General features: G+C 37.1%; 1 protein-coding gene and 1 long non-coding RNA gene across 2 annotated transcripts; one reads left to right on the top strand and one right to left on the bottom strand.

The window, feature by feature from the left end:
* Positions 1 to 11,887: 11,887 nt before the first annotated feature.
* LOC148879077 (uncharacterized) lies at positions 11,888 to 16,608 on the top strand. The gene is made up of 6 exons (XM_088960474.1): positions 11,888 to 12,020; positions 12,100 to 12,223; positions 12,348 to 12,406; positions 12,494 to 12,700; positions 12,895 to 13,095; positions 13,629 to 16,608. The coding sequence occupies exons 3-6, from the start codon at positions 12,364 to 12,366 to the stop codon at positions 16,313 to 16,315; spliced, it is 3,138 nt and encodes a 1,045-aa protein (XP_088816600.1). The 5' UTR covers positions 11,888 to 12,020; positions 12,100 to 12,223; positions 12,348 to 12,363; the 3' UTR covers positions 16,316 to 16,608.
* Positions 12,690 to 17,365, bottom strand: LOC148879076 (uncharacterized). Its single transcript, XR_016104102.1, has 2 exons — positions 16,884 to 17,365; positions 12,690 to 16,674 (listed from the first exon to the last, which is right to left on the bottom strand). It is a non-coding gene; the product is annotated as an uncharacterized LOC148879076 (long non-coding RNA).
* Between the last annotated feature and the right edge of the window lie 9,853 nt (positions 17,366 to 27,218).

Raw genomic sequence — 27,218 nt, 5'->3', positions numbered from 1 at the left:
CACTCGATTGAATTAAATGCAACCACTTGTGCTTGTGTTGTTTAGCTTCATCGATCTCTAATGCTTAAGGCTACACTTTGAATTCTTCTAGCTTTTTCTCTTACCCAGTTCCTACACTTTGAATTCTTCCGGCTTTAGCTATTACACAGGTTCAGAAGGATGAGTGTTACACTAGGACCAATGTTGTTTCTCTTACTTTTCCTTTCTCTGTTCTTTTCCTCCTCTACTTTGCCATCATGGACAAGTTACACTTTCTGAGAGTCTTCCGTTCTTGCAATGATCTTCCCATTTTGAGTTCCTTTATTCACTGCAACTACAACCTATCTTCACCGTCGGTCATTGGTGGCATTGATTAGAGTTGAGAGTGAGAAAGAATGAAATATGAGAAGGGTTCGGTTTAGGAATTTAAGGTTTAAAAACTATATATATATATATATAAGTTGGGTCGGGCTCAGGGTTTTAGGCCCGAGGTCAAGCCCACAGGCTAATAACTATGTACAAACTCGTCCGGGGGTCGAGCCGGGCCATGAATAGGTCTAGTGTTAGCCTTGAAAGGATAAATCTCCCCAGATCTATCCAATGATTGTGAAGATTCTAAACTAACAGAAGTCTCATATGTGTCCAATTTAAGAGTATTACACAAAAATACACCATAATAACATGAATCAAATATGTACTTTATTCATTTACAATAAATGTCATAATGTACATCATGCTGATTGGAGCTAAGGGCATACACTGTCTAATAGCTCCCACTTGCACTTAGGTCCAATCGGGTATAAGCCAGAGTTCCATACTTTCCACATGTTTCTCAAACACTTTTTGTGTTAGTGGCTTAGTCAATGGGTCCACTCAGGAATTCGGTTTTGAATCCATTTGCCAAATCTCGTAGTCATGGTATTCTGCTACAACTAGCATAATCCTAATTGATTTAAGCATAGCTACAGGCAAAAATGTTTTCTCATAATTGATTCCTTCTTTCTGAGTGTATCATTTCTCCACAAGACGAGTCTTGTAGGTCTCAACCTTACCAACAGGGCCCTTCTTCCTCTTATAGATCCATTTACAACTAATTGCTTTTACCCTAGGGGCGGATCTACCAGAGTCAAGACTTCATTGGTCTCCATTGAGTCCATCTCAGCTCTCATGGCATCTATTCACTTCAGGGAATCTATGTCCAATATAGCTTCTGTATAAGTCATGGGATTCTCCTCACTGGTCGTGGCTTCCACCAAGTAACTTTCTTGGTCATAGCCGTAACAAACTGGAGGCCTGGATGCCCGGGTAGATCTTCTAGGTTGGTTATTAATTGGAGCTTGTGGGACATCTCCCACTACCCTTGAGCTCTCTTCATCAAGAACAATTTCCTAACGATGATTGTTTAGGATGTAATCTTCCTCCAAGAAATGGGCATTTCGACTATAAAACACCTTCTATTCTCCTGGGTCATAGAATAGATACCCTACAAAGCCTTTTGGGTAATCTATGAATAAGTAACAACTGGTTTTAGATTCCAATTTGTCGGCACTTGTTATTTTAACATGTATCGGACAACCCAAAATCTTCAAGTATCTCACACTTGATTTTTTACTGGTCCAAAACTCATAGGGAGTCTTCAGAACGGATTTGGTTGAAACCCACTTCAGCACGTATATCGTAGTCTTTAATGCGTAACCGCAAAAGGATTTACATTATTAATGGATAAATGTTATAATTTTTGTAAATATTACTTAAATATTAGTAAATATATAAATTTGATTGTAGTCATAATTAATTAAATTATAGATTGACTTTTTTAGTCATAATTAAATTAATTTAAGCCTAACCTTAAGGTTTAAGGTTTTGAGTTACCCAATCCCCCAAGTTGCATCCCTAAGAGCAATGTGACATTTATAATTAGACTGGACCAAATCGAGTACAACCATGCATGCATTATTTATGGGGTTTTAACTATTTTTAGATAATAATTAGTAATATTCAAGTCAAATGAGCTATATGGGTTGGGCTACCCCTATTGTGTAGTCCAATGAATTAAAAAAAAATAAAAGATATTGCGCTTGATTTTGATAGTGTATTGACAACTTTTAAGGTTGCCTAGTCCAAGCCGGCCAGTCCACACTACAAGCGTTGTGTGTGTGTGTGTGTGTTTGTAACTTAGGTTAAACTTAGGGGTTAGTTTGGGTTTTCCCGCTAGGATTGTCAATGAATTTCAAAAGCCTAATACCCAATTCAACTCTTATTCTAATTATACTAGATTTGGATGTTAGAAGTTGCATCCAATTAATAATTGAATTATATGTGGATTTAATTTAACCCCAATTGATCCAACTAAAATTCGAGTCCAACTGTGTGCATTATGTGTGGGCTTGTTGCAAATTTTAGCTAGAGCATTATGAGGAAAGAAGACAATGTTGTTTTAGTAATTTTTTAACAAAAATAATTAATTATCATTAATTACTTAATAAAATAATTATTTTTATATTATTTGTTAATATTTTATTTTATTACTGATTAAATACATTAAATTTTTAAATATTAGTGAATATTTAAAATTAGGTTGTAGTAACTCAGCCTTAAAATTTGTAGGTTTGATGTTGGCCCGATCCCAACCTAAACACAAAACTTGGGCCAAAACTCAGATTTTCTTAGCCAAGCATGTCATGGCCTAGCCGGGTGGAAATGGTTATTCGTAAGGCCCTCATAGTGGGAGTTGCCAATTCCTTATTAATTTTTTGTCATTTATTAAATTTTATATATTTTAAATTCAAATCAACAAAAACTAAGTTTTATTATTTATTATTTTGATTTTTTTAAATGTATCTTGGATGGACCTTTTCCAATTAATTTAAAAATTTTTGTTGATATGATTTCAACCTTAAACAACACATGAATTAAAGGAAGAACAAATCCTAGACTTTTTTCTACTAAATCTAATGAAGAACAAATCTAATATATATATATATATATATATATATATATATATATATATATATATATATATTAAAGGAAGGCTTTCAGTCTACAACTCCCATCATTCAGACACGTGGCTTTTTCAAATTTAGACACATGGCATTTTCTAAGAAGTTGTTGTTAAAGCCCACAACCCACTACCACCATTCAAACAAGTGGCTTTCTCATTTTCTATAAAGTTAGATAGGTGGCAATTTCTGAGAAATTTCTGCTAAAGCCCACAACCCACTACCAGGCTATAGCTCCCCACCATTCAGACACATGGCCTTCTCATTTTTCTAAAAAGCTAGGCACGTGGCATTTTCTATGAAGTTGTTGCTAAAACCCACAACCCACTACCACCATTTTCAATCCATTCACAAAAAAATACAGAAAATGCAAAAGTGGTTATCCACAACTAGACCTGTTCATGGGTCGGGTGGCCTGACAGGCTGGCCCGGCCCGACCCGACCCCCAGACGGGCTTGAATAGGCTTTTTGGCCCGCGGGCTTAACCTCGGGCCAAAAAGCCTGGCCCACATAAAATTCAAGCCGGGCTCGAGCTTTGCCAAAATAGCCCGGCCTGGCCCGACCTATAGTTAAACCTAAGTAAACCCGGCCCGACCTATAGTTAAACCTAAGTAAAAATCCTATATGTTGTCCATTTGAATAATTTTTTTGATTTGAGAAGGTTGTTGATTCACTTGTAGGCCCATTGTTCATTTTAAATAGGGGAAAAAACATCTAAATTAAAATAGAAAATATCCATTTGAATAGGGAAAAATTCAAATTTCTTTTATTAGGTCGGGCTTCGGGCTTTTTATTAGGGTCGGGCTCGGGCCCAAGTTGTAGGCCCATTGGTCGGGCCGGGCTCGGGCTCGGGTCTAACATTTTTCTATTAATAAAGAGTCAAAGCCCGGCCCGAGCCTGGCTGGGCCCGGCCCATGAACAGGTCTATCCACAACTACTTTTGTCTACATATCATAACAAAAGAAAACTATCAATCTCAGTTAATCATTAACCCTCTACTTATCATAACAAAAGAAAACTATTCATATTCTAATAATTATTGAAAAACTATTTTTTGAAATAAATATTTCTTAAATTTTAATAATTATTTAAAATATTAATAAATATAAATTTAACAGTATTGATTCTATAATGTAAATTTAACATTACTGATTCCCCATACTTACTACGAGTTCATTCACTAGTAGGCTAAAAAATGAAACTTTAAAAATAAAAATACAACTTAATATTATTCCTTTTTCGTTCTTTTGGGCATTTACAAAAAAAAAAAAGAAAAAACCCTTGATTGAGCAAAACATCTATCATCACTTAACCCAATCCAATTCATCTAACACGCCAATCCATTAATGATCCAGTTATATAAAATTAAATGGGCAGGGTTCAACCCAAACCCACTTTAACCCATTCCAACCCGCCCAAATCCATTAATCTCATATTTATGGATTTAATAAACAAACTTTCTCTCTTATAATAAATAAGTTGGTTGTAGCTTGGTGGTTATTGTAGTTATTATTTACATAAGTTGTGAAAGTTCAAATCACATTACATGCATGTTATTTTTACACAAATGGCGAAGCCATTTGACTATATTCGGATTCCGGGTTTGACTGAACTACTTAGGTTCAAACCGTCAGACCAACTTAAACCACTTAGGTTCAAGGGTGGTTGAACCATTTAGATCTAGATCTATCCGATTGGACCGGACCGGACCGATTTTAGTCAATGGTGGATTGACTTGGACCGCACCATATCAGGTTTGTGCACGGGTTCGGGACCGGACCGGCTGACCCGAACCGGGTCAATGTAGCTAAATCGGGTAAGTCCATATTTGGGTCGGTTCATGTGGATATTGGTCGGATGGACAGTCCAGATCGGGCAAAGCACGTGGAGGCCGAATCATCCCGCCAAAAACGTTTCGACCCGGATAGACTTGTATCAGGACGGGTCGAAGTGTGTGAATATTGGTTGGACCGGACGACCCAAATTGGACAGAGCAAGCGGCACCGATCCCGCTCGGGGTCTATTTCAGATTCGGGTCGACCCGTATCCGTATATACTGGATCGGGTCAGACCGTGTTGAACTAGTCCGGACTCGGGTCAAATTGATTTAGATTTATGTTGGGTGAAGTGTATTGATTCAAGACAAAATTAAATTTAATCAATTATTAATGAACAATTAATGCATTAATTATAAATTATTTAATTCGAATGAAGAATATTAAAAAAAAAGGCTACGGAATTAACACTTATGTCTATAATGGTTAACCCAATGGTTATCCACAACCCAACCCAATTAAATGGGTGGATTGGGTGATGGGTTGATCACACAACCCACCAACTAAATGGGCAGGTTGGGTGGGTTAGATACTAGGTAGGTTGGGTGGGTTCAGTGGGTTGTGCTAAAAATTGCCACCCTTAATCACCAGCACTCCAACTGTTTTCTTCTTCCCTTTCTATTCTATAGAACACAACATAAAAGCCAGCATAACCATGGGAAAAATTACGAAACAAAACCAGACGCACATAAAGAAAACAGCAGTACTAAAAACAAGTTTCTTGAAACCCGACTATGTATGTGAAACACCTCTAACAGCGGCTGTTTGAATCGGTACTTGGTCATAGGCTGTTTTCAACCAATAAAACATCTTTATATGGTTCACCACACCTCCTCTCTTAATCCATGGCGCCTTCTCCAAATGGTAGAGGCTTATCACTTTGGCTTCTCAACTGAAACTTAACGTCAATAATTCTTCTCTGCAAGGGTTGATAATTGAAGAATCAATATAAATATATTAAGCTGAAATGTGTATCTAAGAAGGCTTGAGGATGAAGGAAATAGAATCTAACAGTATTTTTTGCCTTTTTTTCATAGAACTTACAAGAATGCCACTCTCTACCAATTCTCTCTTTTGTTTTTTTTTTCTTTCAAATTACAAGAATGCCACTCTCTCATACCAATTCTCTCTCTCTCTCTTGCTTTTTTTTCTTTCAAATTACAAGAATGTCACTCACTCCTACCAAAACTCTCTCTCTCTTTCTTACAAATTACAAGAATGCCATCTCTCTCTCCTTATAAATTACAAGAATGCCACTCTCTCTCAAACTGAGGGAGATCTCAGCTCGGCACCTCGACTGATAGGGCACCTGCAATCAAAGATAGTCGAGTTCGAACCGAGCTCGAACTTCTGAGCTCAAGCTTAAGTCTCTTATTCAAATCGAGTTTGAGCTACACGACACCTCGACCACTGAAGGAGACCTCGGCTCGGCACCTTGGTCACTGAAGGAGATCTCAGCTCAGCACCTCGGCAACTAAGAGAGACCTCAGCTCGGCACCTTGTCAACTAAGGGAGGCCTTAGCTCGACACCTCGCCTGCTAGGAAAACCTCAGCTCGACACTTCAACAGCTAAGGGAGACCTCAATTTGGCACCTCGACTACTTAAGAGACTTGCAATCAAAGGTAGCTGAGCTCGAACTTCCGAGCTTTTGACTCGAGCCATGTTTGAGTTCGAGCTCAAGTCATTAGTTCAAATCGAGCTTGAGCCTGATACTTAAGAGACCTTCCCTTTTTTTCATAGAAATTACAAGAATGCCACTTTCTCATACCAACTCTCTCTCTCTCTCTTATAAATTACAAGAATGCCATCTCTCTCTCTCTCATAAATTACAAGAATACCGCTCTCTCTCCAACTGAGGGAGACCTCAGCTCGGCATCTCGACTGATAGGGGACCTGTAATCAAAGGTAGTCGAGTTCGAGTTGAGCCGAGCTCGAACTTCTAAGCCCAAGCTTAAGTCTCTAATTTGAATCGAGCTTGAGCTATATGACACCTCGACCACTAAGGGAGACCTCGGCTCAACACCTCGGTTACTGAGGGAGATCTCGACAACTGAGGGAGGCCTCGGCTTGGCACCTTGTCAACTAAGGGAGACCTTAGCTCGACACCTCGCTTGCTAGGGAAACCTCAGCTTGACACTTCAACAACTGAAGGAGACCTCGATTTGGCACCTCGACAATTGAGGGAAACCTCGACTCGGAACCTCGGTTGCTTGAGAGACCTGCAATCAAAGGTAGCCGAGCTTGAACTTTCAAGCTCGAGCTCAAGTCTCTAATTCGAATTGAGCTCGAGCCTTATAGTTTATGAGCAAGCCCCTGCAATGCAAGGCCCCCTCTGCTAGTGAAAATAGTAAGAATAAAAACAATGGAAAAGTACCCAATTAAAAGTGGCTCAGGACTTCCACCCACTCGAGGCTCCCAACATTGGCCCCACTTCACAGGATAGTGACATCTGTCCCTTAACATCATCCTACTCTTCCATGTGCGAGAATAAGCCCATTTTGCATGTTTCACCACTAATCAAACTTGTAACTACTCCAAAGAGACTTGTTCTTGTTCTTCTTCTCTCTGTTAGATCTAAAAGATCTAAAAAAGCTAACTTGAACTCCAACCTATCTTCTTCTTCCTTCACCTGTTCCTCTTCTATCTAATAGAAGTGTTCAAAGATCATTGTTCTCTAGCTTTTCTCCAGTGTGAGATGGTGCCCTTTCCTCAGATTACAATGTCATGTTCCTCTCCCTAGCTCATTTCACCTGCAGCATGTTGCTCTCCCTTTCTCCCTTTCTAGAAGTAGTGAAATGTGAAAATGAGGCATTCACCCTCGAGGGGAATATTTTTTTAGTACACAATATTTATCTCCATTGAGTGAAATGAGCTAGCGAGAGAGCAAGCCTATCAATGATACCCAAAAATCTGAGGTCTAATCCAACATCTAATCCGATTTTGATTATGTTATAATATTTATTGATTTTAATACATAAGATTTATATAATTATATTTAAATTTATAAAAGTATATTTTTATATATTATATTATTTATGAATATATATATATATAAAATAAATTCCATACGTATATTTACATTAATGTATTATTTAAAAGTTGAAAAGTAATTAGATTTTGATTTTTTTTGCATTTTAAAAAATTAAAGTGGAATTGAATAAAATCCGAATCTGATGCATGGTCCATTAAGATTCTAATTTAAATTGGATTGAATTTGGATGCAAGCTTTCCATAGTCGGATTAGAATCGGATTTTGTTAAATCCAATCTGATTACAACTCCAGGAGAGAGTCAACAACTGGGGCGAGGGAAAAACAGGATGAAGTGGATTAGTTTTTTGGTGTCCCGCTGTTTGAATGTTCAAATGGAGATGAGAAAAAAAAATTTTAACTTATTAATGGGATGGACTTAATGAGTTAATGTCCTTCCCATTGTACTCACCAATGTTTTTGAATTGTCATTGACTCAGATGGTCAGACTATTTGGCTAGGAAACCGTCTAGGCATCCAGTTCTGTTTTACTCCAAACCTTGTTAATGGTAAAAACTATTGAATTGGGTCATTGACCTGGGCAGTCAAATTGTCGACCCGTTCAATGGTTTTTGACCATTTTTATTTTAATTTTTTTTGTTAAAACCAGCCATCCATTCAAATCAAATGGTTGAACCATTGACTCGGAAATCAATGGCAAGAACGATTCCAGTTCTGGATCGGTTTTTAAAGCATTGGTAGAAGATCTGGAACCATTGAGATGTGTGTTACAATAGTTTCAAACACTTTAAAAATACAAAAGGTCAACAAGTGAATACCTATGAACCATCTCTTTGGCGCTTCTTAGATGCTTTAAAAGAAGAAAACAATAATAAAAAGGGAAAATTCCCGATTAGTACCCTGTACTTTGGGCCTAGTGTCACTTTGGTCCCCAAATTTTAAAATGCATCAATTCAGCATCCGAACTTTCAAAACATGATAATCCATTACCTGTTGTTAACCGTTAAGTGGTATTTGAAGTCTTGTTTTAGTGCAGGTACTAGTAGGGGTGTAAAGAGATCAGATCAGGCAAAATCCAAATTTAAATCCGATTAAATATTTGAATATTTGATTAGATTTGAATTCGATTAAATAATTATTTTAGGTAATTAATAAATAATTAAATATTTAAGATAAATATTTTATTTATATAAGTATATAAATATAAATATTTTTATAATTTAATTATTATATATATATATATAAATTATATAAAACATTTAAAAATTTTATATATTATATATAAGAATTAAATAATTAGTCAAATTCTGATATTTATCGAATTGAATCAGGTCATATTTGAATTTTGAATCCGATTAACTATTCGGTACGAATAGGATAACTGAATTCAACTGATTATATATTCGAATTACCCGAATTCGATTCGATTATGTCAAATCTTGAATTCGAAATCGGATTTTTGAATACAATTCACACCCCTAGGTACTAGGGTGTTGGACGACAAGAGATGTATGAATGATGAAAGTCTAGATATGTGCATCTGCTTTAAATTGGTTGGATGCTGAAGATAGATTACAAGACAAAGGAGGGCATGACACTACACCTGATGTTTTATCTGAAGCAGATAATCAAAGTTAAGAACGATAGAAGAAAATATGAAGTCAATATTTTTGTATATTCAATAGTTGAATAGCATTTTTCCAAATTATTGTAAATTTTGTTTTAATTTTATTTAATTTATTTGATACTTTTTTAATAACGTAATTTTTTTAATTCAATTTGTAACTATATTGTATTTTTATATTTTATTAATTTATTCCATTTTCCAATTATTATATTTCATTCATTCAACCATTGTATGCTTTGTATAGTTCAAATTTAAATGAAATAAAATTCCTAATTTTCTTCCAATTTGCTATTCATTTTGAGTCTTTGCCTCTTTGACTTCTTATTTAGTTAACTATTTTTTTCATTTCTTTGTTAGATTTCTTTTTTTTTTTCAAATAATTCCCAAAGAAAAGTTAAATATTTTAGTTTTGCTTAGCAAAAAAAAAAAAAAAACAGTCTAGCCCAGTTTGGCCCACTCCTAAGGCCTAGCCTATGGCCCAAATGTGCTAACTTGCAGCTCGCCTGACCCAGACTGGTGGCACGGCATGAGCCCACACGGGCTTGGGCCATGAGCCATGCCGGGCCGACCCCCAAATTATCTTTGGGGAGGGCGGCAGAGCCCAGGACAGCCCGCACTTTGCACGGGAAGGATTTATTTACAGCTGCACATCGGGAATATCTCCTAGTTACAATTTACAACATAAGTTAAACATAAAGTTAGAGGAATTGTTCACGATGTGCGGCTATAAGGTCTTCTGGCCAGTGCCTTGTGGTTGTGGATCAGTAGATGAGGACTCCGAGTGAGTTGGTTACATGCACCCATGCAACCAATTAGTTAAGATCAAGCTTGCCTGGGTGCTTAAACGTTAAACCACCCATAACCACCAAACTTCTGAATGTTAAGGCAATCCCGTGCAGGTGCAGCTCATCTTCTGACACCCCCAAAATTTTTCAACTCATCATTCTCATTCAGGTAGGCTCCGTATATAGAAGGTTTCAGCTGTAAAGTTTATCAAAGCATGGCCTACTCAACACAAAGCCCAACCTTCCAAAATTTTAACTATAGGTGAACGCCATGAGTTCTACTTTACAAAGGCAAGTCAGTTAGTAATTCTCATCGTCTCATTTCCATCCTTAACGGTTGTATATTCTGATTATAAAAATGAGAAAACGTGAAGATAGAAGATGCAAATTGATATAATCATTCCAAACAGCTAATTTTTTCTACAAGGTGGGCACAATGGATTATCACCCATTTCTCTCTCTCTCTCTGCCTCCGACGTCATGAGAGGGACCAATTGGTTTACTTTCAAGCGTATAGAATAGTAGGGAATTCTAAAGATAAAGCAGAGTGATGATACTGTCTTATGCAACTCCAATTCATCTAGAATTGCTTTTACAACAAGATATCTTCAACAACAAACCTACCTCACTTTACGATCTTAGTTCCAAACCCATTACACAGAAAATAATAATAATAATAATAATAATAATAATAATAATAATAATAATAATAATAATAAGAGTTAGGTCAGTATCATGCTCCACAAACCCGGCCCTTTCTATTTATTTCCAACACATCTTGCGCAGAAACATGAAGATCCAATAACCAACCCTTTCTATTTAGCAACCAAATTAATAACCGACCCTTCCAAATAAGGACCGTAACCCTCTGATCCGTCCAAACACTTTTTTTCTTTTTTTCGTTTTTTTTTTTTTACTTTTTATGCAGAAACATGAAGATCCAATCCACAGGATATATGGGTCCCAGGTTTTAATTATCGCTCATACCTGAAGATCTACATCTTCATTATCAATGCTTTTCTTTTGAACTCAACATTCAGGCTGCATTTGTCTGTAAAACTTGTTCAGACTGAAATATTTCAGCCATTATTCTCATCCCTTTTACAGAAAAACTTTATTAAATAGCAAAGGAAAACAAAGTTTGTCATTGTAAAACAAAACGAGTGAAATTGTAACGCAAATGTTTCAGCCTGAAAAGGTTTCAATCTATTTTGTGCCGAAACAAAATGCCGGTTAAAGGAAAAAAAAGGGGGGGAATGCTGAGATCAGCAATGATTTTGGTTGATCCTTTCAATTGGGTGGTGGGGGGTCCATGGAACAGATGTACAGATATTGTGCTCAAGGACCAATTTACTCAATCCAACTAATGGGACAGCGGGGCAATTTCATCATTGTTGATCACTTTCCAAATTATATATAATTTGTTGAGACAGAATCATATCGTCAGGCACATCAAGCAGGATGAATTTAACATATCTCAGATTATTTCTGTTCACTGGTTCTCCTTGTATTTAATAGTTTTAACATTTATTTACAGTATTAATCACAATAAACAACACCTTCTATGAGAAACACAAATTTTCATCTTCTTACTGAAAAATGAGTATATAAATTAAATTTTCATTTCCATTGGTCATTAGCTAAAGTCGTTTTTTTTTTCCAATTAAATAGACTTGGTTGTAAAGGAAGATCAATTACGTCAGGTGGTTGGTGGGTAAAAATGGCATCTAGTCGGCGGCCTTCTTACTAATACTCGAAAGTTTCTACTAAGAGAACATCCATGTAAAAGGAAAAGGAGCCTGCCAGTAATCTATATCCTTCTTTCTTACTTTTCTTTTCTCTTTTTCCGATTCATTACCATTGCTGACTAATGACCCAATTCAGGCTTTTGCTTTAAGCAATAAATGAACAAGCTGCTTCAATCAAGTACTAACACTCTGGCAATCTCTAAAAATGAAGCTGTCTACTAATGCTTATAGTTCTTGGAATGTGAAACGCAATCATCATGGTATGGAGTTCACGGCCTCCCATATTTGAATTCTGAGACACTAAGCTTCTTATATTCTGGTAGGCAGACTATATTTGTCACAACTGATTGATATAGTTGTCTTTCTATCTCACTGAGGTTGCAGGTTTTGGATAGTTGACATGGGCAATGAGATGGGCAACGTAAATGCGTCTGGGCTAGAAGGTATGTTACTAGATATCTCCAATGATCTACTTCCATGAAAAAATAGGAACACTCATCTTTTCTAACCTGGTAATTGGATTAATACAGGGCAAGAAAACCCTGATTTTGATGCTTCCAACAAACCTTTAGAAGCATCAGTGGCCTCAGTTAGTGCAGAAGATGTAAAAAGTAAAAATGAACAGATTAGTTCACCAAAGGAAGAGGACTCTGATCGAAAACATGCAGGCTTAGCTTCTGAGAATCCATCAGGAATAAGTGATCCACAAGAAGAGAAGAAAACATCTGGTGGAAAAGGTTTGTAACTTCTATTAGGATTTCCAGCATCCGCTTTATATAAATTGGATTTTTTTCATCTATGCAACTTAATGGATTATAGGATTGCATTTCCACAAAGACTTCGCATATTGTAAATTATCTATCTATCTATCTATCTATATCCATTTATCTAGATTATTTATTTGTCTAAATCTGGATTTCTATTAATTTAGAACAAGAGAAAACTGAAGTTCAAGCTCCCAAAGTATCTCCTTTATTGGCTTCAAATGATGAAAATGGCATAACCAGTGGAACACAGTTAGTTTCACCAACAGAAAATGGCAACATTCATGGTCACACAGGTTTATCTACTGAAGAGAACCTGTCAAGGAGAGAGGACCACCAAGCTCAAAATCAAACATCAATAACAAAAGGTTAGTATCTCATTGGTTTCTTTCTGTTCAAGAATCTTATGGTGATGTAACTACCAGAGTTGTTTTCTGTTAATTTTGCTAGGAAGATTTGAGTAGTAATAAAAAGACTGTTTGATAATATATTCTTAACCATCTCTGTAAGAGAATAAATATGTACCTATTCAGAGACTAGATCACTTGATCAAACAGGCTCTTATACCATCTAAGTAACCTTTTCAACCTAAAAGCTTAAGCTGTTAGGTGAGGTCTCCAAATATTTATTCTCTAGCAATCTCTACCATTTCATCCCATCCTAAATGTGTATGTTTTTATCAAAATAAAAATGGAAATTCTATAGGATAGAAACATGTATTTCATACCATGAAATCTGTAAGTATTGAACATGAGCTCTATGATGTTGCACCATGTATGTTTACAAAACCAATGCTGTATAATGTTGCATTATTGGTGGGTTGCAATTGGATATATGTATTTACATAAATATGTAGCTATGTACGTTAGTTTCTATGTATTGATTAGTAGATTTTCAACAGAGGGAGAAGTGGAAGGGAATTCATCTTTAGATACAAAAGTTACACCACACAGTCCTGAACCAAAGATATCTGAAGATCTGAAGTATGACCATCAGGAATCTACCATAGCTCATGCTGAAGGAGAACTATATTCAGAAGATGGTTCCAAAATGCAGGCTAGTAATGCAGACGTTCTCAGACTGAACGAATCCCATGAAACTAGGGAGGAAGGACCACTAGAGAATGAAGCAGTGCAATATCTGGATGGAAGCATTTCCCCCAACAGAAACTCAGAAGCAGCAGAAGACGGGGATGGCATAAAAATGGAAAGCATGGAATCCCAAGAAGAGAAAGTTCCACATATGAACAATACCAATGGAAAGAAGCTTGAAACTATGGAAGTTCAGAGCAAGGTGTGTCATATAAATGCACAAGTTCTGTCCAGTGATGTTGATAATAAGGGAAATGAAGAACAATTACCTGTTGAAATGGATTTAGTTAGAAATGATGCCATGAATTTACAATCGGAAGCAGTTCTGGTTACAAAACCACCAGAACCATTCCAGCTAGAAGATGCTGAGCCTGACGACAAATATATAGTTCTAACTGATGATACAAGAAAGATGGAGAATGGGTCAGGATTTGAACTCAAAGCATATGATCCTGACTCATCTCTTCTCTTGGGGGGGTTAGTAGAAGAATCAAAAGTAGAGGAGATGGAAACTTTTAAATCTGATTGCGGAGTGATGGGTGCAGCATATGATCCTAACTCATCTCCTCTCTTGGAGGGGTTAGTAGAAGAATCAAAGGTAGAGGAGATGGATACTTTTAAATCTGAGTGTGGAGTGATGGGCGCAGCATATGATCCTGACTCGTGTCCTCTCCTTGAGGGGTTAGTTGAAGAATCAAAGGCAGAGGAGATGGATACTTTTAAATCTGAGTGTGGAGTGATGGGCGCAGCTTATGATCCTGACTCGTCTCCTCTCTTGGAGGGGTTAGTACAAGAATCAAAGGTAGAGGAGATGGATACTTTTAAATCTGAGTGCGGAGTGATGGGCGCAGCATATGATCCTGACTCATCTATTCTCTTGGAGGGGTTAGTAGAAGAATCAAAGGTGGAGGAGATGGATACTTCTAAATTTGAGTGCGTAGTGATGAGCGCCAAGTATGAAGAAAACAGAATTGGAAGCAACTTTGATGCACCGTGTAAGTTGGAGATTGAGAAAGATTTCCAAATGGACGATATAGAGGTGAGTGAGAATGATTACCAAGTTGATTTTCCTGACCACAATTTGACTTCAATTTCTCAGGAACAATGCATAGGTTCTGAGGAATTGGAAGTGGATGCAGATGGCAGAGTTCCAACGGAGATGGTTACTATCATGGATAGCAAGCATGCGGAGGAATTTCCTACACTCACCTCATCTTTGAGGGATAAAATAGAAAATGAAGATGCCAAAGAAATGGTGGAGAAAACAGAAAATTCAGATTTAATGGAAAAGAATACAGTTGAGGAACAATCAAAGACGCCAGTTTTATCTCAATTTCATCCTATTGAAGCAGTGGAGGTTCTGCTCCCACCATGCCCTGTTTCTCCACCTCACTCCGAAGATTCAAAACAGGACAACCCAATGGAAATCAAGGGTACAGAAAACGGAATCAGATCAAGTGAAGAACTAAATCTACAGAATTGCAAGGAGGTTGTTATGAATCAAGTTCCCCAGCACGATTCAAGAAGCATAAATATGAAAGCATTGGTCTCAACACCTGAATTGGAAAAGGAAAAATCAGTGCAAGACCATGTGAAGTGCCCAGAGATGACTGCAATGGTAGCTGGACCATCTGATGCTTCAAACTGCTCTCCAAGACAAGAATCAGTATGTAATGCATCTGACCATGCTTCCAAATATGGTCCTGTAAGGCCAGTAGAAAGTGGGAACTCTGCTGATGAGTTGGATCAAGAGAATCTCAAGACCAAGTTTGATATGTCCTGTCCAGTTGTAGAAAGTAAAGTTCCAGCCAGGAAGTCACATGAACAAAGTTCTGAGCAGAGCCAAATACTTAACCAAACAAGAAGTGCAAAAGGTGAATTTTCTGCATCTACAAGTTGTGATATTGAAGCTAAAGAAACCATGCAGAGATTCAGTACTGAATCGAATCCAGAAAACATTAACTTCCATGAGGTAAGTAAACCTGCTATCTTTGATTTTGAGTTCCCCTTTGAAGAGAGGACTGAATCTGATAGAACTCCATTACTGCGTCAAAGGTCTGAAGTAGGAGATGTATTTGAGATTGAACTTAATAAGCATCTATCTGAAACATCTTTAGAAAAGGTTGATGTTAGCATTGAAAACCCAGTTCCAGAAACTGAACTGCCATCACCTAAAGATTGCAAGGAAGAATCTGATCATGACCCAGTACAGTGTCAGAATGTGTTAATAGACAAGCAAGACCCTACATTGGAAAAAACTGGCTCAGAGAAGTTGAGAGCCCCACTTCAAAACTTCCTGAAGGAAGGAGAAAGTCATGTGAAGGTATCATCCCAGAAAACAGAGGTCCCTGTTCCTGTTGCAAAGACATCAGAGGAAGATGCATGGAACTCAAAGCCTAGTAAAGTAATAATCACTTCAACTAGAGCTAAAGAGAAGCGGAAGCACAAGTCCTCTCTTTTCGGCAATTGCATGTGTTGTACAGCGGTGATAAACTAAAAGGCTTTCTTCAAACTTTTAATTGTTTCCAATGGTTCTGTGATTGGGGTGCTGTTGAAGGATGTTTTTGATGAAGGAAGATTATTGGTGGGTTGTAGATTTAAAAGAAAAAAAAAAGGAGAGGGAGAGGTCTTTTCTTTTTTTTTTTTTGTTTATTTATTTATTTATTTGTTTGTTTGTTTGAGACTACTCTGGCCAAGAAAGATTGTATTCTAAGCAGTTTTTCTGCTTGTGATTGTTGTAATTTCTGTTTTACAGATATCTAAGGCATTATTATTTTTTAGATTTTTAAACTGATAAATTTTTATTTTGGTATACAAAGGAGAGCATTATCAGCAACATCTTGGGGTAGAGCAGCCCTACAAATCATCACAATTACTCTTTCTCAGTCAAAGTTCCATTTTTGAGAAATACCAACTGAGTAGTAATAAAAGGATCTGAACCTAATTGTCCAGATCTCAAAAATACGAAGGTTGATCGGATATGGTTCAAATGAGAACCAGTCCGATACATATAACTCTATTTCTATTGATCAGAATAAGCATACAAATACAGAAAATTATCTTACCTCCTCCAGTAGACATGACCACGAAATTGATTTCTTGTTTGATGAGAAATCCAACCAAATCAGTGATCCTGCATCTACGTTCTTGGTCAACAAAGAACAGATCTCTGGTACGCCGTCTATGCACAAGTATGGAGTTTTTTTTTTTTTTGTCTCTTTCTCCTCTCAAGTCTAACCCCTCTAGAGCTTTTACGTTCAAGAAAAGTGATAGGGCGCCTTCTTGAACGTTCCCTTATGAATAAGCTCAATCACTAAACTCAAGGAGAAAACTTTCCTTTCATTTTTTCCCACCTCTTAATTAGTTCATCCTATCAATGAGCTTTCCAATTTAGTTGAGAAAAAATCTCTCCAAATCCCATCACCTCTTCTAAATTTTCTCCACCATTCAATTAAATTTGAAATTAAAAATCAAATTTAAACACACCCCTACAATTATGGGATGATTGTGGAAGGTTTCAAACTCATTCCCAATAACCTAATGTTGGGATCCCTAAAATGGTAATGACCTCCACTATTGAGGGCCACAATCTGAGTCATTCTTACAATCTCCCACTTGGCCCGAATAGTGGACATGGAACAAGATGCAAGCTTAATCAGAGCTATGGATTTGGATTATGGTTACATCACTTAGGTAATTGTTAAGTATGACATAGATCATGGTGGTTCCCTTATAGGTAAGGCTTCCTTCAATGTATCATGGCATCATACATCACAACCGTCAGTGTTAAATATTCGTAGTGTGTCCTCTCTTATACATCTGTCCATAACAAAATTGTGCACAATTGACAGATTCAAGACACAAGGAGATAAAGCAAATTAAATTGAACAAAGACATGTGTCATTATATCAGATTACATTAATAATTGAACTGACTACTCCCATGTCTTTTACATGGTTCAAAAATGCTTTTGGAGTTAACCCCTTAGTCATGGGGTCAGCAATCATTCTATCAGTTCCAATATGTTCAATAGTAATCTTCTACTCTTGAATTCTCTCCCTCACAACCAAGTATTTTAAATCTATGTACTTGTTTTGACTGTTACTTTTATTGTTCTTTGAGAAGAACACAGTTGCAGCATTGTCCCAAACCAGCAGTGAATTTCTTCAGCCACATTGCATGGGTAGTTGCATCATGACACCCTATAAATTCTGCTTCCATGTTGGAGGATGCTCTTAGCTTCTGTTTTGAGCTTCTCCAAGACATAGCTCCCCCTGCTAGCAGAAATACATATCTTGGCGTTGACTTTCTAGTGTAGGGGCATCCACCATAGTCGGAATCAGTATACCCCAAACAGCTCCAAGTTATCCCCTCTTCTATATGATAGAACAAATTCTTTTGTTCCCTGTAGATATCTAAACACCTTCTCAGTAGCTTTCCAGTGTTCCCTTCCTAGGTTACTTTGGAACCTACCCAATACTCCCACTATAAATGCAATGTTTGGTCTTGTGCAAACTTGTGCATACATCAGACTTCCTATAGCTGATGCATAGGGAATTCTGTTCATGTCCTCCATTTCATATTCTGTTTGAGGACTACTCTCGATGCTAAGCTTATCCCCTTTATTAATTGGCACTACATTTGGTGCACAGTGTCCAATACCAAACCTTTTCCAAGACCCTTTGAATATATGCCCTTTGGGATAAACCCAACACTTTATGGGCTTTATCTCGTTGGATCTCAATTCCTAGAATATAGGATGCTTCTCCCATGTCGTTCATGTCAAATTTCCATGTAAGAAATTCCTTAGTTTGGTATAGTAACCCCATGTCTCTGCTGGCAATCAGAATGTCATCAACACACAAAATTAGTAGGACAAAATTGCTCCCACTAACCTTGAGGTATGTACATTGATCTACAACATTCTCCTTATAACCAAATGAGGTAATTACATTGTGAAACTTGTAATACCACTGGCGGAATGCTTGTTTCAAGCCATATATCGACTTATTTAACCTGCATACCAAGTGTTCTCTACCCTCCACAGTGAATCCTTCTGGTTGGGCCATGTAGATTTCTTCCTCAAGTTCCTCATTTAGGAATGCAGTCTTAACATCCATCTGGTGCAACTCCATATCATAATGAGCCACCAATGCCATTATGATTCTAAATGAATATTTCTTAGAAGCAGGTGAGAAATTCTCATTATAGTCTACTCCCTTTTGAGTATCGTACCCTTTTGCTACCAATCTGGCCTTATACCTCTCAACTTCACCATTAGGTGTTCTCTTTGTTTTGAATATCCATTTGCATGGAACAATTTTAACACCCACTGATTGCGGCACAAGATCCCAAGCACCATTAGTAGCCATAAAGTCAAATCTCACTCTTCATGGCATCTAACCAAAAGGCGAAGTTAGGGCTATCCATGGCATTTTTGAATGTTAATGGATCTTCTAAGAGATCTACACCAAAATCAGATTCCTGGAGGTAAACGTAGTCTGAGAATGCGATGCTTCGTCTAATCCTAGTGGATCAACTTGGCACAAATGGAACCTCCTGCACTTCATCCTGATTTTCAAGATCATGCTATTCAGGGACAATGATTGGCGATTCAATCACAACAGGTTGTTCTATTATAGGTTGTTGTTCTTCTTGTACTTCACTAGAGTTTGTAGGCAAAACAATACAAGAGTTCCTAACCATTGTATTGACTTCTTTGAATTCAAGGTTTCTTGGAGTTCTACTCTCACTTGCCAAGTTATCCTCTAAGAACCTTGCATTTCTTACCCCACAAAGTGGCCACTTAGAGTTCTAGGGCCCAAATTTCCTAAATGAGGATTATACACCCTCACCTCTGCATTACAACCCCATACATGTACATGGTTTAAACTGGTATTCTTTCCAACCCATAACTCATAAAGAGTCTTAGAGACTGCCTTAGTGTGCACCCTATTTAAAATGTACACAACGGTTTTTAGTGCTTCTCCCCACAGACTTAGGGGCAAGATGGTGTTGTTCATCATACTTCTCACCATTTCCATGAGTGTTTGGTTTCTCCTTTTTATAACTCCATTTTGGTTTGGAGAACCGGGCATGGTGTACTGAGCAATGATGCCTTACTCTCTTAGGAACAATGCAAAGGGTCTAGGGTTTTGACCCACCTCTGTGTACCTTCCATAGTACTCACCCCCTCGATCAAACCGTATAACCTTAATTTGATATCCTGTCTGTTTTTCTACTTCATTCTTAAAAATCTTAAACGCTTGTAAGACTTCAGATTTTTCATGAAGTAGATATAGGTACATATACCTTGAATGATCATTAGTAAAGGTAATAAAATACCTTTGACCACTCATACAAGGGGTAGGTAATGGTCCACATATATCTGTGTGAATCAACTCTAACTTTGTGTTGTTTCTAGTGGCATTCTTTCCCCTCTTGATAGTTTGATTTCCGTTTATGCAATCTATACAAGTGGGAAGTCTTCAAAGTTCATGGGCTGTAAAATCCCATCATTTACCAACCTTTTGAGGCAGTCAATTGAAATATGATCCAATCTCCTATGCCATAGAAACAATGAGCCCTCTTTAGTGGAATTTCTCTTAACACCTATCGTATAAGAAACTAGGTTTTCTAGGTCTGATGAACAGTCTAATCTATATAGATTATCTTGTAAGCTACCAAAACCAATTAGTTTATTTGATTTGTAAATTTCAAATTTAAAACCACTAAGTGCAAGTCTGGAAACAGTTTTAACCTTGCCTTTTGCCAATTTACGGCCCTTTCCTTTGTTGCAGGACCCTTCTTATTCTTATAACCTTTTATTACAAGATTGATGGTTTCCCGCCTTTCCTGTTCCAGCCTCTCTTCTTCTTCTACACACATTGTGAGGAGTTGGTTAAAACTCCATGTTTTCCTTTTATGTGTTATAAGACACTTTGAATAGCCCATACTCGATTGGAAGAGAGTTCATGATGAAAGTGATAAAGAAAAGAGTCAGTGACGGTTACTCCTAGGTTGCTTAATTTGTCGCTCACGTCTTTCATCTCAAGGATGTGTTCCCCGATTGATTTGGACTGGTTGAACTTTAACTTATTCAAGAGAGTTTGTGATAATATTTTCTCGGACATCACAAACCGTTCTTCTATAGCCGCAAGGTATTGGCAAACTGTTTGCTTGTCACCTCTTATATTTCTACTTATGCGGGCTTTAATGATCATCTTGCAGATACGGTTGGACTTTTCCCAATTTGTTAGGAGAGTCACTTCAGTTGGAGATGATTCATCAGTGACAACGGGCTTATCCTTTACCCGCAATGTGAGATCTAGGTCTCTCCAACCTAGATTTATGGGAAGAATCTACTTCCATTCCGGGAAATTGTCTCCCTCTAAAAGGGGAATGGAGTTCAAATCAAGCATATCAATAGGAGCTGTAACATATTAGAAGTCACAATCAGGATTACATATGTCACCAACAAAACGTAATTAGGTTCTTACCTTTGGGCATTCAACCAATTGCTAAATAAAAGAAATGTTGTTTGGATGTGAATTTTGTCTCATACCTTTAGGCATTTGGAACTGTTCATATCCAAACAATTCGCTATGACACAATGAGGCGTTCCACAATTAGATTAAGTTTGTTTGCCGTTGGGCCCACACAAACAATGTCTAATTATTAAACACCTTTAATTGGCATGCTTGTCATAGTAGTGAATCGCCTAGGTTGCTTTGGCTACACCTAGGTTAGATGAAACCTACATATCTTGTACCATAATAGGGTGATTAGAACCGGGCCCCTTTAACATTCTCATGAGGTCAAGGTTGTCCTTGAATGACTAGTGCGGTCCATTACTGAACCGGACCCACTACTGGTGTAAACCAGTGCATATTACGACATTAGTGATAAGTGCCCAATTTTAATCAAGGCCCACCAGGTTTCTATGCATCAAATCCAACAATCACAAGGGCTCAAAACCATAACACTAACTAATTTGTTGGATTGATACATATTCAGTCAAGATAGCAGTTTCAACAGGCCCAAACAAATTTAATAAATTAATATTGATCATAAAACTAATTTAAAAGGTCACATCATGGCTGCACCCGCATCACATGTAAAAGTTTATAGTGTTTTTCCCCAATACTAATTTCAGCACAAGAAAAATTGCAATAACTGATTCAGTTTGATCTGAAACATCTTATGGGATTCCTTAATAACCATATTAATATTATTATCTTTTCAGCCTAGTGCTTTTGAATGCACGAACCAGAGCTGTATTCGGTAAGATAATGAGTAACAGATATGGTTGGTCAATTCAGACCATATCAAAGATCTATTGGAACTCCCATGAGCCCTAATATGACATTCCGGGTTCGGCCATTCACTATCAGCCCACATGGGCTTTTGGCTGATTGTGTTGAAATCACTTTGGAAAAACACTACGGCACTCTACACATGCTCAAATATGGTAACCAGACAAGGCTAAAAGAATGAATTCACTGTCACAAGGCAACAATTTACAAAAGGAATTCAACTGAAATATAACTGTTAATGGTGGATTTAACTGGCCCATACTCATGGCTTGTTACATCAATAGTGCCTCAAAATATGGCATTTGAATTAAAATTACATCACCAAAGAGCAAATACAGGGAAATGATAATTACAAAAAAAAAATTCAAGCCATGAATCAGTAGCCATAACCACGAAATTGATTTCTTATTTGATGAGAGATCCAACCAAATCAGTGATCCTGCATCCACGTTCTTGATCAACAAAGAAGAGATCTCTGGTACGCCCTCTATGCACAAGTATGAAGTTTTTTTTTTTTTTCTCTTTCTCCTCTCAAGTCTAACCCCTCTAGAGCTTTCACGTTCAATTGGAATACTGAATTCCTTTTGGCGTGCTGAATTCTCTCTCCTTCTCTGGCCTGCTGAATTCTCTCCAACAAAGAAGAGATCTTTCCTACACTTTCCTTGACATGAAAGTGCTCATTTGGAATACTGATTTTAAACTGATCTTGTTTCACCTTTCATTTGACAAATGAATTAAGTACTTCAACAATCGGATGATCATGAAGGAACTTATGTGGGATACTATATATAAAGGGGTAATAACATGCGCGTTTAACGGTTTAAGAGTTTCTGCACTTTGGAAGACGCAATAAGAACACCTATAATCAGAGGCCAGAGACCCTGAGCTTGGGAAACTGAAGAAGGATACTGTTGAAAAGTTAGAGTGGTAATTCTATAATTTTTCTTTATGTTTTGTCTTTTGTATTAAGTGGGTTGTCTTAGGAGTTGGTATTTGTAAGACAGCTCAAGAAGTTAAGAACAAGTAAACCCAAGACTCTACGTGAGCTTTCTTTTCATCTTTTCTTCTCTCCATTTCATATTCCTCTTCTCTTCTTCAGATTTTTTTTTGTTCTTCCTTTGATTTTTACCACCACACTTCCGTTGCTCCAACAGATACTTCAGTAATAACCTGTTTGGTAGCCAAACCAAATGGAATTGTTTCATTTTAGTTTTGCTTGTCAAAGTTCACCTTTACAGGCAACGGACGCAGATAAATCTAGCCCAACAGACAAGAGGGCCAGATCAAAGTTACGTAAGCTGAATTCATAGAACTAGGGATGCAGTTTGGGCAGGTTCGTGTTGGGATTTTGTTAAAATTTGGATGGGCCTAGCCTGAAGGCTGGAGGGTCAAGTAGTGTCAAATGCTAACTTGGGCCAGACCAACTCCAGTTGTACCCCTACATCTACATAGAGCCCTTAAGTTAACAGCCTTGGTCTTTGTGGTCGGTAGGCTCCTAATTTGCTGGCTGCTTCAACCAGTAAAGACTATCTGCAATTTCTTGGTCTTTCTGCAGTTGGTTAGGTAACAGTAAAATTATGTCAGTAGTTAAAAACCTTAACAATGTGAACACTAAAGGTGCTCGTATGTTGGCCCAGAAAGCTAAATGGATAGATCATAGATGACATGTGTTATTGGTGGGACCATCCACCTGTTTAGCTGGGATTTCCTCACAAAATCCTCCTCATGCCCATCTTATTGCACATTGCAGCCGTACATTAAATCTCCTGTATTTGTACATTTTTATCATGGGGACATGGGAAATGTTCTCAAATCTCAAAACAAGACTGCAAGTGCTGCGAGGTGTGATGATGTGAGGAGGAAATCCGGATTCAAATAATTCGTTCATGATCTTTTTGAGCAGTTAATGATATTTCAATTATCAGACAAAAAAATCTAAACCAATAAAAGATTGGTTGGGCGTAGCATTTACGTAGGCTTGGCCATATGAAGAACAAAATGTTGAATTGCAATCCATAGGCCCCATTTGGTTTGCAGGATTAGGGGTCTGGAATTGGAATTACAATGGACTATTTTGATTCTTATGTTTGGTTGGGAGGAATCGGAATACCAGTCCCATTCCTGTTGGAATGGCATTTCCTCATTTGAGAGAATGGCCATTCCCTGTCCCTCCCTTGGGAATGAAATCCCATTCCTGCTCATTTTAATTCATATTCTCATTCCTGTTTGAACCAAACAAATTATTGGGAATGGACCATTCTGATTCTGATTTTGGAGGATTTCGATTCCAATTCCGACTATGAACCAAACAAACCCTTTTTGATGTAATATTGAAAAATTATATGGTAGTCAAAGTAACATTATAAGTTGACAACAGTCCATATATTATTGAAGTAATATGGCAGTCAAAGTAACATAATAAGTTGATAACAGTCCATATATTATTGAAGTAATATGGCAGTCAAAGTAACATAACAAGTTGATAACTTCCTGGTCTAGACCTTTGCTGATGGTCTGACTGGGGGAAGGATTGCAGACTTCCCTTGTAAAAAAGTATGGATTACCTCTCTTCCCCTTCCAAAATTAACTTCTTGGTCTGGACCTCTGCACTTGGGAAATGCCTAACAAGAAGTGATTTGGCTAAGAGGGGATTCAGTTTAGAGGACCTAAGTTGTGGAAACTATGGTCTGGTTGAGGAATCCATAAACCACCTATGCATTCATTGTGATCTTTCCTAGAAGATCTGGTCCCATTTCTTTTCTGTTGTGGGTATATTCTTGGGAGTCCGGATCTCCTGCCCACAGCTTCTAATAATATTTGTACATATTTTCATACCTCAAACTTGATGATTTTGGGTAATAATGTTTTGGAATTAGCAAGATATTGCACTAATTATGATGAAATTGCCATGGAATATGATTTGAAGCTTAATTGTGCAATTTTAAGGAGGAGTTCGATTTAATTGATCAAGATAATCGTAGAGGAAGGACCAAGCAGCAATGATGTTCCATGATGTAGCCATGAAGGAGAGAATCCATTGAAATCGGATTTGATATGTATGCACAAAAATCGGGAAATTTTCTGTTTTGATATAGTTTCCATATTTTGGGCATAACTTTCTTCTTACAAATCGGTTTGAGGTGATTCAAATGGATAATTAAAACTAAGAGATAGGGCTACAACTCTTATTTTTATCACTCAAACTAATTCCGCTGCCAATCAAGTGCAATTCGAGCTTCAAGTTTCGAGTCTGACAGTTGGCAGTGCAGAAGAAATAGGAATTCAACTGAGATAAAGACTAAGAGACCTAATTTATGTTGAATTAGGAGTCTTCATTGAGAATCAATTGAGGGGAGACTACACTATAAAAAGGACCATATATTCAAGGCAAGGGGGCACATCCTTGGAGAGAATTCAGTAGAGAAGAGAAGAGGAAACAGTCTCAACACATCAGGAGAGAAGAGGAAGCAATTTCAGCACGCCAGAGAAGGAGCAAAAGAATCCGAAATCAAGAGGGATAAAGACTTAGTTGCTACACTTGTCTTCTACCTTCAAAGGCTAAAGTTTTCTTGTTATTCTATTCATTCTTTGATGTGTTATTGCTGTGTTCCCCCTTTAATTTTCTTGAGTATGTTGAATTTAGTGATGTCTGGCTAAATTCTCTTAGTTAGGGTCTAGATGGATTTTGATCTTAAGATTATATAGTTATTTATTTAATTCAAATCAAGACCTTTATTATTTGCATGATGAATTTTTATTGCTATGCTTAATGCTTTAAAATAATTGGTCAATCTTTTAATGATTTAATGATTCATGCATGACTGACCAAAGGATTGTTATGAATTAGATCCCTAGGCAATAAAAATCTAATGATAGACTAGGACATCAAAAGATGATTAGCTCTTGTGTGGGAACCAATGAAGCTCAGTAAGTCAAATCCCCTTCTACGATTAGAGGTTTCCAAAGAAATTAATGCTTATTTTTCCTTTTGACAACCACTTAGAAAATTGATGGTAGAATTGGATTAATAAAAGATTAATATGACTTGAGAAAGCTTATTAATTAATTTAGGGAAATCCACCATCACATGCAAATAACTTTAATATACCTTAGGGTAATTTCGGTCTTGAGTTGGATTAAATAGGTAACTATGTAACCTTGATTTAATGAAATCTAAACCCTACCTGCATTCATCCATCAATTCAGTTTTTACTAAGTTTCTGGATTTGCATTAATTCTTTTAGTTTTTATTCATTCAATTGATTCACGAGTTCAACTTAGGTTAGTTTATAATTGATTTGGTACTGTGATCTAATCTCTATGGGATCAACACTTTTCTCATCATTATACGCACATTTGACTAAGGTACACTTGCCTGAATTAACTGTGCATAAATCACACAACAAGTTTTTGGCGCCGTTGTCGGGGACTAGTTTATTGCATATCAAAACTACCTGAATTAACCTTAGATTGAACATCTATTTGTTTTATTTTCATATTTAAAATTTTCCATTTCATTTTTTGTTGGGTTCGGCTTTATAAAATTTTTTTAGGAAATTTTTAATTTTTTTTCTCTTTCTTTTTCTTTTCTTTGAAGGTTCCTAGTGCATGACACGTACTAGTGGTGGAGAATTAATGCCCATTGATCAAGAAATCGAAAGGACTTTGAAAAAGTGAACGAGGGAGAGAAAGAACAAGATGACTCAAGACCAAAATAATCCAAGGACATTGATTTCCTACGCTATACCTACTCTGGGTGGTACTATATCAAGCATTAGGAGGCCGAATGTGCAAGCAAACAATTTCAAGATTAAGCCTGGAATTATTCAAATGATCCAGATGAGTGTGCAATTTTCTAGCCCCAATGATGACCCTAACTCTCATATTGCTAATTTTCTTGAAATATGTGATACTTTTAAGCATAATGGAATTAGTGATTATGCCATTAGACTTAGGTTATTTTCTTTCTCCTTAAGGGACAAAGCAAAAGATTGGCTTAACTCTCTTCCTGCATGTTCGATTACTACATGGAATGACTTGGCACAAAAGTTTTTATCTAAGTATTTTCTACCTGCTAAAACGGCT

Source organism: Nelumbo lutea, chromosome 1 (assembly GCF_056320005.1).
Source record: "Nelumbo lutea isolate HS-2025 chromosome 1, American lotus-T2T, whole genome shotgun sequence".
Taxonomy (NCBI): Eukaryota; Viridiplantae; Streptophyta; class Magnoliopsida; order Proteales; family Nelumbonaceae; genus Nelumbo; species Nelumbo lutea.
Note: the sequence above shows the minus strand (reverse complement) of the source record. Positions and strands in the feature narration are given on the sequence as shown.

What these genes read in the sequence shown, in the direction of transcription:
- LOC148879077 (XM_088960474.1), top strand. Translation starts at nt 12,364, where the DNA reads ATGGGCAATGAGATGGGCAACGTAAATGCGTCTGGGCTAGAAG. An exon ending in AAATGCGTCTGGGCTAGAAG is followed by an intron (nt 12,407 to 12,493) that starts GTATGTTACTAG and finishes GGATTAATACAG; the next exon opens with GGCAAGAAAACCCTGATTTT. An exon ending in GAAAACATCTGGTGGAAAAG is followed by an intron (nt 12,701 to 12,894) that starts GTTTGTAACTTC and finishes CTATTAATTTAG; the next exon opens with AACAAGAGAAAACTGAAGTT.